The sequence below is a fragment of the Ictalurus furcatus genome, chromosome 28 (genome assembly GCF_023375685.1).
Source record: "Ictalurus furcatus strain D&B chromosome 28, Billie_1.0, whole genome shotgun sequence".
NCBI lineage: Eukaryota > Metazoa > Chordata > Actinopteri > Siluriformes > Ictaluridae > Ictalurus > Ictalurus furcatus.
Genome location: NC_071282.1, coordinates 2,150,061 through 2,163,858, shown reverse-complemented (window position 1 = coordinate 2,163,858; position 13,798 = coordinate 2,150,061). Strand labels below are relative to the sequence as shown.

The window sequence follows — 13,798 nt, the reverse complement described above, 5'->3', positions numbered from 1 at the left end:
TACAGAAATGATAATGTGTTAAAATGTCAGAACTGCTCTTATAAAAAATGAACCAACACCATCTGACCAAGTATATTCAATGATGCTTTAATGGTAAAATTGTAGGCTAGTTAGCAACAGATGCTTTTAGTGAATTAACATTGCTTTGTTCATATGAATTTGGAAACCAAGCACACGTACGAGCAGACTACTATTTAAGAAGGGGTTAGTAAACAGGAATACATCTGACTCGTTGAAAAACAACACGTAGCAGAACAACATGATGTACACAGCATATATAAAGCAAAGAAAGACATTTATGTTCATTATTAACTCAGTAAACTTGTCTTGTATGCAGTCTTATGATAAAGCAGGGTAGAACTGCAGTGTTTCACTATCACTAGAATCGTTTTCTTCATTATCAGTAATCCTGATTGGCTCAACTGTAGCGGTCACCAAGTGTTCAGTGGGATTTGTAGTTTGCAAGTCCAGTGAGGTGACTTCCTCTCCAATAGGGAGTGCGGCGTCTGTTGTTGTGTGACAGGGAGATAAAGCGTACATCTCCAGTTGATCTTGAGAAGTAGAGGCAACCTCAGCAGTTACAGCAGAGACACCAAGGTCAGTCGAGCGCGAAGGACCTACAGTGGAGCGGATTTGGCTCGTTAACATCTGAACAAGCTCTGAGGCATGTTTCTGCTCTGTGATGATCCTCAGGGTGAATCTGGGTTTATGGTTTCTACCTGAACCTGCAAAAGGCACGATCTCGATTTCTGCCATTTTCCTGAGAGAGAGAACAAGAGAGGAAATCAAGTGCCAATCAAGTGCATGTGGGCATGTTTGTTCATGTATATGTGTAAGCGTGTGTAGGTGTGTGCATCAGTACTGTCTTGTTTTGTGTGTGCGACGGCGCCTCATGAGACAGCAGACCGCAAAGATGGAAATAACTGTGAGCGACAGGACCACCATACATACGATGAAAATGTCAGATTTCAGCCACTCAGACATGGAGCTCACCCTAGTGTCAATCACACACACACACACACACACACACACACACACACACATACCAGACTTTACCTGTTCCATTCATAACGACAATGATGTATGGTAACAAGGCAGAAATACTGTATTTAAGTGTTTTGTTCTGATATTTTCTAAATAACTGAAGTATAAATGCATTTGTCAAATTTAGCCTTACTTAATTACCTTTTTAAAAGTAACCAGCTCTTAAAAAATGCTGATAAACGTCTACATACACCTTCAATACTTTCTGCAATACACACTCTTAAGTTAAAAAAAATAAACCTGACCGGTACTTCTAGGCGGTCTGACCACTAAAACGACTCTGCGAGTCGACTCCCAACGTATGTCACAAGAAAGCGATTCAAAGAGCCGACCAAGAGAACCGACTCTTTCGCGAACGATGCCGCTGTTCCCTTAAACTAAAGGGAGCTTGCGTGAGCTTCACGCGCGTCACCGGCATCTGAGGCTTGTGTACATTTACATTTATTCGTTTAGCAGACGCTTTTATCTAATTACAAATGAGAACATACAAGCAAAATATATAATAAATATAATAGGAACGTAACATCATGCCCATTTACAGGCCTGCCGATTAAGCGCGCGTCACGTGATATAAAACGGCACCTGTGATCACCTGCTCTGTCTTCCGGTCCGGTCCGTTCTCTCCCAGCATTAAAAATCCTTTCAAAAGTCTTCCAAAGTGTTACAGGATAGTAAGTGAGATACTTTTGTTGTAAGTCATTGTTGTATACTTCATTTAACTGAGATGTTTTCAGCAGCAACTTTAAGTTTAACACTTCCATATACTTCAAATGTCAAATTCGCTGTAATATACAGTCTAATTCAAAGCAAAAGAAGCCTGGGTCACTGGAATAAAGTCGGTGTGACGTTGGAGGTTCGATATTCGGAGATATGCAGAAATTAAGGGACCGTCTCTAAAGTTACATACCACATTGTTATACACGTTTCTAACTTCAATAGCATTTGAAGGGAATGACTTACAGTCATATAACCAACTGTACAGTGTTCATCTGGGTGTCGGGTATGAGACACACCTTTTAGATTTCTGATATTTATCAAAATAAATTATATAAATATTGTCATGTATTTTATTACTGCATGGGCCCATACACAAAATATACCATTATTTAAAGCCCAATAGCATATTATTATTATTATTATTATTATTATTATTATTATTATCATTATTATCATCATCATTATTATATTATTATCATCGTTATTATTTTTATTATTATTATTATGATAATAATAATAATAATAATAATAATAATAATTATTATTATTATTATTATTATTATTATTATTGTTGTTGTTGTTGTTGTTGTAAATGAGTACAAGACAGAATAATCTTGTCGCCATACTGCTCGGCCACGCCCACACCATGCACTGACTGCATTGAGCGCGTGTGAGAATCACGTGCGATAACATTCTCCATTTTAATACATTTAATACATGAATTTTAATAACAAAGACAATACAAAGGCAGAATGTAGAATTTATACAGTGAAAATATCCCATGGAGCAGGGTCTACTGACATCCTTCAAAGCCTTATTAGAACTCCACATCCAACACTCTACAGAAGCCCTGAGCAGCCCTGCGTTATTCATTTCTTTCTGTTGTTTTCTCCTGATCTCGACTTAACAAAATTAGTTTCATCGTAAAAACACAATTCTATTGTTTACATACAGCGACTGGCCACTGATTTATATCACACTTTTTGCTTCAGTAATCACTCTGTGAGCCTGTGTGGTAAAACATTTTATAATCTCTTTATTTTTTCACACCACCTTAAAGCATCTTAGCACAAAACTTTAAATAATAAGTAATAGAGTAATCATACGTGACATTAATGAGGATTTCTAATAACTCACATCATAAAAATACAATAGAATGAAAAAATAAAATAATAACATTAATACAGTAAAATACATGATTTAAAATAAATAAATAAATAAATAATACTGTATAGGTAGCAGTACATAGAGAAATCCCACAGAAAAAAGACTACAATAACATTGATCCAGTAAAAGACATTTTGTAAAAAGACATATTCATAACAGTACATACACAGAGAAAAGCCACATCACACATTGAATTAAATCACCAGTATCATTATCCAACTACACAGAAGTGAACTGTGGTGATGAATTATTTACTCATTTTAACAGCAGCAACTATTAGTCATTTCAACATTTAATTCAAATTTAATTCATAATGTAATAGTTGTGTGAGGTGGGACTCGAACAGAGGTCGTCTTGTTGTCAGCATCAACAGACTTTTACGTCAAAAATACAAAACAGATGCCTATAAATCACGTTTCTCTTTATTTCTCCTTTCTTTCGTAGTCGTAGGTTTCAGGTGGTGCAGGAGGCAAAAATAAAAATAAAACGCAGAAAAAGGCAATACCCAACTGCTCCGATAAAATAATATAGAAGAACTTCTCTCAGTCTTAAAGAAATAATAAATAACCGCTGGACGACTCATAATACACAACTATAACAAGGTAAAACTGACTTCACTTAGATCGTCCACAAGGGGGCAGCATGTGCACATGTACAGAGCAGAACAACAGCCGTGGAGGAAAGTTAAAGAAACAGCTTTAGCTCAAAGAGCGGACAGTGGAGACTCATTCTGTACATGTTAAATGGGGGAAAAAATCATTTAAATGTTAATGTCAAATATCTGGATATAGATGGATGACTAGATAGATACATAAATAATTAAATGATGAGAGATAAATAGATAGATAGATGATAAATATTAAAAAAGACTGACAGACAGCATAATGATAAAGAAAAAGACATGAATCCTAAATTTATAAATGTGATACCAGGGTCCAGTATGTAGCAAACTGAGAATTTGGACTTAGAATTAAGTAGTTTCTTAAGGTATTAACTTTGGTTAACCCTGGGGAAATATTTATTATTATTATTATTATTATTATTATTATTATTATTATTATCATTATTATTGTTGTTGTTGTTGTTGTTGTTGTTCAGGACATACATGTATAATAATAAGCTAATAATGCTGAGCACAGGGGGCGGGGTTATCAGAGGTGAAGGGGCGGAGCTCTCTCTCAGTTCTCTGTAATGAATGTGAAAGTGAAAGTAGCCATTACACTTCTTGCTGTAACAGACTAAAACAGGAGGAATATATTTGTGCGTGTAGACAGGGGGAAGATTTTACACATGGTGTTTAAACTGTAATGAGGTCAAAATACTGAATATGAGCCGCTCTGAAATGTGGACACACTTCAGCTAAAGCAGCAGATTTGTTTATATCTGAGGAACAGAAAAGGTAAGAGGAGTTAGCATCATGCTAAAATACATGTTAGTCACCAACGACTCAGTAACCTGTTAAACTGGTCCTCCAGAATACACTGTGGAATTGTGCTTTCTAACCATGTATTAGTGTGAGGTAAGTTGTGTAAAAGGATGACTCTCTCTTCCTGTGTGTATTTAGGATTTTATTAGTTTGAACCTACAGAAAGAGATAAAGATGGCGGCTGCACGCAGTAAGTTACATTTCCAGAAATATATGTGTTAATATTATTTATTTTGGAGTAAACTAATCGTGTGTGTGTGTGTGTGTGTGTGTGTGTGTTTTCCTACACAGATGAGTTTAGACTCATTCATCCCAGTGGTACAGAGTGGTATAATTCCTCTGCTGTCACTCTCTCGTGTCGTCTGTACCCTGAAATCAGTGCTGTTAACATGGAGATCCGGTGGTTTAAGGGGACACGCTGTGTTTGTGTCTATAAGAACGGACATGTGACAGAGGGGAGAGGTTACGAGGGCACAGTGAGTCTGTTCACTCAGGAGATGGTGAGAGGAAACGTCTCCTTACAGCTGAGAGACTGTAGAGAGTCAGATTTCGGATATTACCTGTGTCAGGTCACTGATGGAGACAGAACAGAGGAGATTACAGTACAGATGATGTGTAAGTGTTCCTGATCTCCACACTGCATAAACTCAACATCATAATCTGTGCTTCTCATCTCAGTACATGAAACACACACTCAGTATTCAGTATGAGGTTCAGTATACACGGTGCTAATGTGGAGTGAAGTTCATTTTAGTTGAATAAACAGTACGTCTGTTTTCACTCTGCTACACACCTGCACAAGGGCCTAAACGCAGCAGCTTGTACAAATATGAATTAAATCGTGATTCATCATTTCAGTAAGTTTGTTTATCTACTAATCAGAGATGGGCTCGATATCAGTTTAAACTGAAACAATCAGAGACATTTCTCCATCAGAGAGGAAATTATCTGTTGTTATGTTTTATAAAAACATTAAAATTGTAGCTGAACATCTTTGTACTGAAAGCACAGAGTGAAGATTGTTTAGCAGCGATTCTGACTGTAAATCATAAGTTTTTCTCTCTGTATTTTATCTAACATTACGTTTCTCTCTGTTGTTTTACACGACACCTTCAGTACTGGTAAGTAAATAACTCGACTTCACACTAACGGTAGCGGCTGATGTTTTATCAACTTATATATTAGCACAATGCTACATTCTACAGATTTACTGTGTGTGATGACTGATTGTTGTCTAGTTTTCCTCTTTTTTATTAAGACACACATCAGCTGTGTTTTAACCAGAGTAACAGTTACTTTCACATTTTCACATGGAACAATTCACATTTGACTTCATGCATAAAATCTTCACACTGTATTATTTACTTTCACAGGAGGCAGAATTAGGTGAGTATAAACACTTTTCTGTGATGGTGATGTGTTGATGCTGCATGAATAATATATTTATTGTGCAGATGAAATAGATTAGACTGTGCTGTGTGTTCAGAGTGCAATAGCACATAGATATATGAGCATCATGAGCATAGTGTAGTGAACACCACAGACTGTGATCGCTGCAGAACGTCCATCACGCTGGAGTCTAGTTTGTCATTAGTGTTATACAGACACAGAAATCTGACCTACACACTGATACTGAGAGCTAAAAAGCTGAAGGTGTCTTTACAAAAGACACACACACTCATTAGTGACCAATCTGATGTAATGGAGCTAATAATCAGAGACGGGCTCGATATCAGTTTAAACTGAAACAATCAGAGACATTTCTCCATCAGAGAGGAAATTAAACTACACACTAAATGTGTCCTTTAGATTGTTACAGTTACTGGACATCCAGTAGAACAGACTAGATCATTTATCTCATTTATACAACTGAGCAATTCAGGGTTAAGGGCCTTGCTCAAGGGCCCAACAGTAGTAGCTTGGTAATGCTCGGGCTTGAACTCCTGAGCTTCTGATCAATAACTCAGAGCCTTTAACCACTGAGCCACCACCATATAAACTATTTATAATGATTCACTATCTGTTGTTATGTTTGATAAAAATATTAAAATTGTAGCTGAACATCTTTGTACTGAAAGCACAGAGTGAAGATTGTTTAGCAGCGATTCTGACTGTAAATCATAAGTGTTTCTCTCTGTATTTTATCTAACATTACGTTTCTCTCTGTTGTTTTACACGACACCTTCAGCACGGGTAAGTAAATAACTCGACTTCACACTAACGGTAGCGGCTGATGTTTTATAAACTTATCACATATATTACATTTGAATCCAGGGATGAAATAGAAAGATAAAAAGCATTTTCAGATCATGTTTACGTGAAGGACTCTGATCAGTCAGTGAGATTCCACTTCCATCAGCCAGCTTCTTTCCCACAATGCTCCTGTGCGTAACCCCACTGCACTGCAATAACGTAGGCAGAGACGTTTACCATGTCGAGTAAAAGACACAACAAACATGTAACATAACACACACCACTGCCAGACTCCATCAGAATCTTATTCAAAATCATACACCAATAAAAATCATATAATATTGAACTATAGATTTAAAATACACAGGGGGAATGCACATATACTGACATACTGTATATTGGTAAATACATGCGTTTATCAGAAAATACTATTTTCCAATAAATCACAAGATATTTCTGTTCCTTAAGGGGAACTAGCGGTATATTAGCACAATGCTACATTCTACAGATTTACTGTGTGTGATGACTGATTGTTGTCTAGTTTTCCTCTTTTTTATTAAGACACACATCAACTGTGTTTTAACCAGAGTAACAGTTACTTTCACATTTTCACATGGAACAATTCACATTTGACTTCATGCATAAAATCTTCACACTGTATTATTTACTTTCACAGGAGGCAGAATTAGGTGAGTATAAACACTTTTCTGTGATGGTAATGTGTTTATGCTGCATGAATAATATATTTATTGTGCAGATGAAATAGATTAGACTGTGCTGTGTGTTCAGAGTGCAATAGCACATAGATATATGAGCATCATGAGCATAGTGTAGTGAACACCACAGACTGTGATCGCTGCAGAACGTCCGTCACGCTGGAGTCTAGTTTGTCATTAGTGTTATACAGACACAGAAATCTGACCTACACACTGATACTGAGAGCTAAAAAGCTGAAGGTTTTTGTTTGAATGTGATTTCATAGCAGTAACTCCTTCTGAAAGTGATTGAGACGGGCTAACGTTACTGTAGTGTATATAACTACAGAGAGAGATGTGAGTTAGAGAGTTCACACCGGATCATGGTGCATGAAAGAGATTATAACAGAATAGAAGTAAGTGATCTGGTGAATTTGTTTCTTGCAGCATTAATACTGAAAGAGCCTGAAGAGGGTTTTTTTTCAAGTCAGCAGAAAGAGGAGAGAAACAAGCCAGTACAGGATAAAAACAGACTTCTTGAGAACAGCTACAGCACGTTTAGAGCCAATACTATAGGATCAAATACAGAGAACATTACAGAAAATAACTGCATTTTTAATCATCTCAACAATCTTACTTTGCATTTTTCCCCTCACATCCTCCTCTAAATGAAGTGTTCGAGGTTCGTCAGGTGAGTAAACTGTTATAAAATATTATTATTTCACGAATCTCTTACTGATGGTAACAGCATTAAAAAGATTATTAAATTATGTTACAATTAGGCCAGTGCCCGGTGACAGGTAAATGAGTTACCATGGTAACAGCCTCAGTGATGGTAAAAACTTGACTATTACGGGTAAAAAATATGACATTTGATTGTTCTAGAAACTCAGCTGTTGAACTGTTTGTTAGTAATTTGCTATTATTATTGGTGTCATTATTATTATTATTATTATTATTATTATTATTATTATTATTATTGCTATGTTTAAAGACTTTGTGGAAATTTGAACAAAATAAATAATAAAGTAAATAAATGTAAGAATAAATGATGACCTTCACCCCGTTGAAGTTCATCTGCAAACTTTGTCTTAAATTCCATTTAAAGTGGCACAGAAAAGGTTTAACACGTATTCAGTTTAACTCGAGGATCTGTGCAGACTCCCTACAACAGGAACATCATTCATTCACAGAAAAACCTTTTTTCTTAAAATCTATGTGACAAAATTAATGGCACCCCAAAAGAAAATATAAACAAAACAAACTGTCAGATTTGGGGAGAAAAATACACGCAGTGCTCTCAGTGTCTTTATTATTACTTTATTGTGATACTGTGTGACGTCATCACGGCAGAACATATCAACTCTCATTGACTCGCACACACACACAGACACACACACAGTGATCTGAACAGAGAAACACTTCATGTGTATTTAACACTTTATTTACATACAGTATGGAGTCATGTAGAAAACCTTCACACTGTTTTATTCACTTCCACAGAGAGACAGAAAATGGACAGAAGATGAGAGAGTGGAAATGGAGAAATCTGCTCGACTGATTGGTGAGTATTGAAGGAGGTACAAAAGTAAACACACCTGTTCATTTGTTGCACAGTGAAGTGTTCAATAACGAGATCTCCAGTAAGCATGTAGTCTGAAATTCACAACGTGTCACATTCTCTATTAAAGATATTATTTACACACTGTACAGAAAGTTTATCGAGGTGTAAAGAATTCACACTGCATGCCATTGTTTTTGTGTGTAATTGTGTGTAGAAAACATGAATTTCAAGGTTATTGTTATTACAATAAATAATCAGAATATTTCAGGGTTGGAAATCACACAGCAGGAAAATCAAGAAATAACTGAGACTCCAACAAATTCATTATTTTTGTTAATAAATTCAGGCAAATCTGCTCTATAGTAGTAAAGAGACAGGAAAATCCCATTTTTTAATTATATTACATGGATTATTTTAATTATATTTTTTTCTGAAAATAGCATTCTTTCTCCACACATTATTCACTAATAACTATCACTTTTAATTATTTCAGAATATAAAATAGATGAAAAAAGTATTTCTCGTGAATTTAAAACAAACATCAGAAAACTGGAAAAAACTGAAGAAGAGCTAAAAAACACTGAGCTGAAACTGTCTAAATCACTGGAACATAAAGAGCAACAGCTAGAGGAGTGTAAAAGACAAATAGAGGATAAAGACACAGAACTGAGAAACAGAGAGAAAATCATGAAGAAAGACGCACTACTCAATGATTCAAATACAAAACTAGACAAGACGACTGAAGCACTACAGGAGAGAGACAGAGCTCTACAGGAGAGAGACAGAGCTCTACAGGAGAGAGACAGAGCTCTACAGGAGAGAGACAGAGCTCTACAGGAGAGAGAGCAACAACTGAAACTGAAAGACACACAGATACAGGAGGCACGAACACAAGTGGAGGAAAAGGAGAGAAGATTTGTGGAGAAGGAAAAAGAATTAAAGGAGAAAAATGAACAGCTGACGGTTCTAAAAGAACGTTTAGGGACTAATGAGAAGACTCTTTCTGAGAGAGGTGAAGCGTTAATGGACACAAATAAAAAACTTCAAAATGCCACTGAACAGATTAAGGAGAAAATCTCAGAACTGGAGAATATGAAGAAACTGCTGAGTGAGAAAGAAACACAGCTGAAGAACACAGATAAAGAACTGGAAACTAGTAAAAATAAACTGGAGACACTGGGACAGGAGCTGCAGGACAAGGAGAGACAACTACAGCACAAGATGATCATACTGGAACAACAGAAAACTGAGTTAGCAGAAACAAAACAACATCTTGAAGAGAAAGAGAGTCTTCTAACTGAGAGAGAGAGACACAGCTAATGGAAAGAGACAAACAGCTTCAGGAGAAAGACAGACTTCTAGAGGAGAAAACAAAGCAGCTGCAGAAACAGACAGATCCAGAATCATCAGCCCCCATCAGAAGAAGAAACAGCAAGGAACGGTTACCTCCAAGTAGTGAGTACTTCATTAAATTAAGCAGTTAAAATCTTCTCAGAAGGTCAGTACTTCCAGATAGTAAATCTACACTTAATAACTCATATGTAAGTACATGAAATATACTGTAATGATACTTAATGCTGCAACTCTTCAGATATTGTAAGGAAGTGTCATTTAAACAGTGAAAGTGGTTAGTTATAGTGTATAAAACAGAACTTTAATGATATCATCTGTCTAACTATACCTTCTGAAGAATGTCTCTCTCATTCTGACTGGTTCTGATGTTTCCTAGTGAGTGGAGTGACTCAGGACTCTGCAGCACCAATCAGGAGAAGAAACAGTATGGAGGGAGAGCATCCAACATGTAAGTGATTAATGATTCTTGTTGTGTGTTTAGTGTGTAACTCAACACTAGTTTTGGGTAAAAGAGACGACTATGAAGAGAGGCAGCAGGAGGATTTAGACACTTAAATGTATCATTTGATTTGATATATCCAGATTTCATCATTAATAGATCCACCACCGTACTCCAGAGAACAGCATCGTCGCCATAATGCAGGAGTGATTCTGTATTAAATGATTCGTTCTTGTTCCTTTTCAGTGGGTGGAGAATCGTCTAGTCCACATTCTCCAGTGTCGGTTCCTGTAGCAGAACTGAGGCTGGTGCTGCTGGGGAGGACGGGGTCTGGGAAGAGTGCAGCAGGAAACACCATCCTGGGCAGAGAGGAGAGGAACCAGGCTGGTACATCTACAGATACATCTACATCCACCCAGCAGAGTGAGAGCACACAGGGGGAGGTGGCTGGGAGGAAGGTGACTGTGGTGGACACTCCTGACTGGTTGTCTCCTGGACTCTCTCTGGAGAAGCTGAGACAGGACATGGGACACTGTGTCCGTCTGTCTGCTCCAGGACCCCATGCCTTCCTCCTGGTCATACCTGTAAAGCAGCCTACAGGAGAGGAGAGAGGGACTCTGGAGAAAATGGAGGAGATGTTTGGAGAGAGATGTTGGAGAAACACCATGATCATATTCAGTGTTACTGATGAGCTTCAGAAGAAGAACATTGAGGAGTTTATCCAGGCAGGAAACCAGGAGGTCCTGAGATTTGTAGAGAAATGTGGGAACAGGTTTCACTGTCTCAACATTGAGGAGAGTGGAGATGGTTCTCAGGTCTCAGAGCTGCTGGAGAAGATCGAGAAGATGGTGGAAGGAAGCAGAGAGAAATTCTACAGCAGTGAGATCTACCTGGAGACAGAATCTCAGATTAGAGCAATGGAGACAAAGATCCTGAAGGAAAGAGAAGAGAAAAGGATCAGAGAGGAGATGGAAATGAAGGAAAAAATAAAAAAGGAGGTGCAGGACTCTCTGAGAAAGATGGAGGGAGTGATCCAGGAGCATGAAGGAGACATCAGACAACTTAATGACCGAACATCTGAACTGGAGAGAAAGATGAAAGAAGAGAAGGATGAGGAGAAAAAGAGAGAACTTGAGAAGGAGCTGAAACGAGAGGTAGAGCGAAGGACAGAGATGGAAGGAAAGGTGAAGAAACTGAAAGAAAAGAGAGAGAGGGAGAGGAGAGAGATGGAGGAGAGGCATCAACAGGAGATGGAGGAGATCAGGGAAGTCTATGAAGGAGAGGTCAGGATGGAGGCAGAGAGAAACCTCATGAAGATCATCCTGCCTGAACTCCAGAGAAACATTTTGGCCTCAAAAACGAAGATGCAGGAAGAGTTCAGCAGACAGATGGAGGTGAAGAACAGAGAGCTGGAGAGCTTTAAACAGAGACTTTCAGAGCTCACAGAGACTCACAGTCTGCTTGAAGAGGTTTATGAGAAAACTGTGAGAAGCAGCTCAGAACCAGAGAGAGCAGCTCTAACAGGAGAGGCATCGAAGGGAATGTCTCGGAGATATAAAGACTTTTTATTATTATTATTAAATGTAAGTACCAGTAATAATTATTATTATTATTATCACCGGCAAACTTGTTAGTGCTGATTTCTGGTCTTGGAGGACGACATAACAAATATAGTGAGTGTTGATAATGTGGACATTTTACACACAGAAGAAGTCACATCATGCCCCAATGTGTTTTATTCTTCTTATACCTCAGCAATTTACCAACAATTACATTTTTATGATTAAAAAAAAATGTCAGAAAACCTACCGATTGTTACTGTGAGTGCTGACAGGTTGATGACGCGACACTTTTTCTGTCCAGCTATTTTTTTTTTTACCCGTTATATATTGGTCATTTTTCATTAGAAGCTTAAAAATATAATGTGGTGCGACCGTCGGAACACTAACACGAGTCTGAAAACTTTTGAATTTTCAATAAATCCCTTTATAGTTGTATTTTTCCATATTCAACATAATGTCACAAAGTATTTTACATTTCTGATCAAAACTGCAAAGAATTTTTCATTAATAGTTATTTTATAATGTGCTTGGGAAATTGCAACCACCTGGAAAAGACCTTTTTATGTATTGTCATGTGGTTGCCATATGTGGCTATGTGGTTTGACCTCAATAAAGATGGATATTCTATTATTTCATACAGATTCATTAGAAAAATGCATTTGTGAAAATATGAATTTATTAATTATGTATTTATTGGTTTGTATATGTAATTATGTACACATGTATGTACGTCTTTACTTATTTAGTCTTATATTTAACTATGTTTAGATACCACTAAGTAGCAAAAGCATCGTTTTTAGTCGTGACTGTGACTTACATCAAACACAGCAGACAGGCCTTGATTTAAATCAGTGTTTCAGCACGACAGGATGTGTTTCACTGCAGAGTTCTTACAGCCGAGCAGAATAGCTGTCATGGGGCTGGCGAACCTGTTCTCCATTCTACGGCACACACCTGACGCCATGGCGGAGACACAGCGTCTCCTCTCCGGCCTCGGAGGCCGTGGCGTCCCGCTCACTCCCCCCCTCTCAACTTTTACCGGCTACTGATACTCACATAACTTACACATTCAATAACTCAATGAAAAGAAAAACTCACAGAAAACTTTGGCAAGACCGCAAACTGCTCTCACGCGCTCTACACGCCACGCTCGTTCCTCCACTGCGCATGCGCAGAGAGAATTTTTTAATTATTTTAAATCTGGAAAAAGTATTTAATTCTTCTAACAGAGAATACACTCTTTACTCCTGATGGCTTCATTTATTGTCTTACAAAACAAATACCAGACCTTCAGGAGGTGTTTACAGCGAATGAGTGTGATCTAGAACTGTAAGATCTAGAACTGACACTGAAGCCGCAGTGTAAAAGCCTAATATTATTTCAGGTATCTTTTCAGAATAATTCGTTAACTTTGTTAACTAAAATAACTCGACTTCACACTAACGGTAGCGGCTGATATTTTATAAACTTATCACATATTACATTTTAATCCAGGGATGAAATAGAAAGATAAAAAGCATTTTCAGATCATGTTTACGTGAAGGACTCTGATCAGTCAGTGAGATTCCACTTCCATCAGCCAGCTTCTTTCCCACAATGCTCCTGTGCGTAACCCCAGTGCACTGCAATAATGTAGGC

General features: G+C 37.5%; 2 protein-coding genes and 1 long non-coding RNA gene across 6 annotated transcripts; 2 read left to right on the top strand and 1 right to left on the bottom strand.

Annotated features, from left to right (window-relative positions):
- Positions 1 to 1,866, bottom strand: LOC128603230 (uncharacterized). Of its 3 annotated transcripts, none has more exons than XR_008384996.1 (3): positions 1,637 to 1,866; positions 863 to 994; positions 2 to 760 (listed from the first exon to the last, which is right to left on the bottom strand). XR_008384996.1 is itself a non-coding variant. In XM_053617536.1 (3 exons), the coding sequence occupies exons 1-3, from the start codon at positions 1,803 to 1,805 to the stop codon at positions 340 to 342; spliced, it is 732 nt and encodes a 243-aa protein (XP_053473511.1). In that variant the 5' UTR covers positions 1,806 to 1,866; the 3' UTR covers positions 2 to 339. The 3 variants fall into 3 exon arrangements, 2 of the variants coding, with proteins under 2 accessions (XP_053473512.1, XP_053473511.1); XM_053617536.1 differs by having other exon boundaries at positions 1,627 to 1,866; XM_053617537.1 differs by lacking the exon at positions 863 to 994 and having other exon boundaries at positions 1 to 760; positions 1,627 to 1,866.
- A 2,216-nt stretch (positions 1,867 to 4,082) lies between these two features.
- On the top strand, positions 4,083 to 6,325 carry LOC128603252 (uncharacterized). Its single transcript, XR_008384997.1, has 3 exons — positions 4,083 to 4,327; positions 4,493 to 4,544; positions 4,646 to 6,325. It is a non-coding gene; the product is annotated as an uncharacterized LOC128603252 (long non-coding RNA).
- A 340-nt stretch (positions 6,326 to 6,665) lies between these two features.
- On the top strand, positions 6,666 to 12,800 carry LOC128603214 (uncharacterized). Of its 2 annotated transcripts, XM_053617503.1 has the most exons (6): positions 6,666 to 7,236; positions 7,917 to 7,933; positions 8,746 to 8,806; positions 9,300 to 10,261; positions 10,536 to 10,607; positions 10,845 to 12,800. In XM_053617503.1, exons 4-6 carry the CDS (start codon positions 10,126 to 10,128, stop codon positions 12,230 to 12,232), a joined length of 1,596 nt encoding a protein of 531 aa, XP_053473478.1. In that variant the 5' UTR covers positions 6,666 to 7,236; positions 7,917 to 7,933; positions 8,746 to 8,806; positions 9,300 to 10,125; the 3' UTR covers positions 12,233 to 12,800. The 2 variants fall into 2 exon arrangements, with proteins under 2 accessions (XP_053473478.1, XP_053473477.1); XM_053617502.1 differs by having other exon boundaries at positions 6,666 to 7,933.
- The last annotated feature ends 998 nt before the right edge of the window (positions 12,801 to 13,798 follow it).

Coding starts and splice junctions, on each gene's coding strand:
- LOC128603230 (XM_053617536.1), bottom strand. CDS start 1,805: ATGGAAGTGTTAAACTTAAAGTTGCTGCTGAAAACATCTCAGTTAAAT. Junction 995..1,626: donor GACAGAGCAGGTGATCACAG/GTGCCGTTTTAT, acceptor GATTGACACTAG/GGTGAGCTCCATGTCTGAGT. Junction 761..862: donor CGCACACACAAAACAAGACA/GTACTGATGCAC, acceptor TCTCTCTCTCAG/GAAAATGGCAGAAATCGAGA.
- LOC128603214 (XM_053617503.1), top strand. CDS start 10,126: ATGGAAAGAGACAAACAGCTTCAGGAGAAAGACAGACTTCTAGAGGAG. Junction 10,262..10,535: donor GGAACGGTTACCTCCAAGTA/GTGAGTACTTCA, acceptor GATGTTTCCTAG/TGAGTGGAGTGACTCAGGAC. Junction 10,608..10,844: donor GGAGGGAGAGCATCCAACAT/GTAAGTGATTAA, acceptor GTTCCTTTTCAG/TGGGTGGAGAATCGTCTAGT.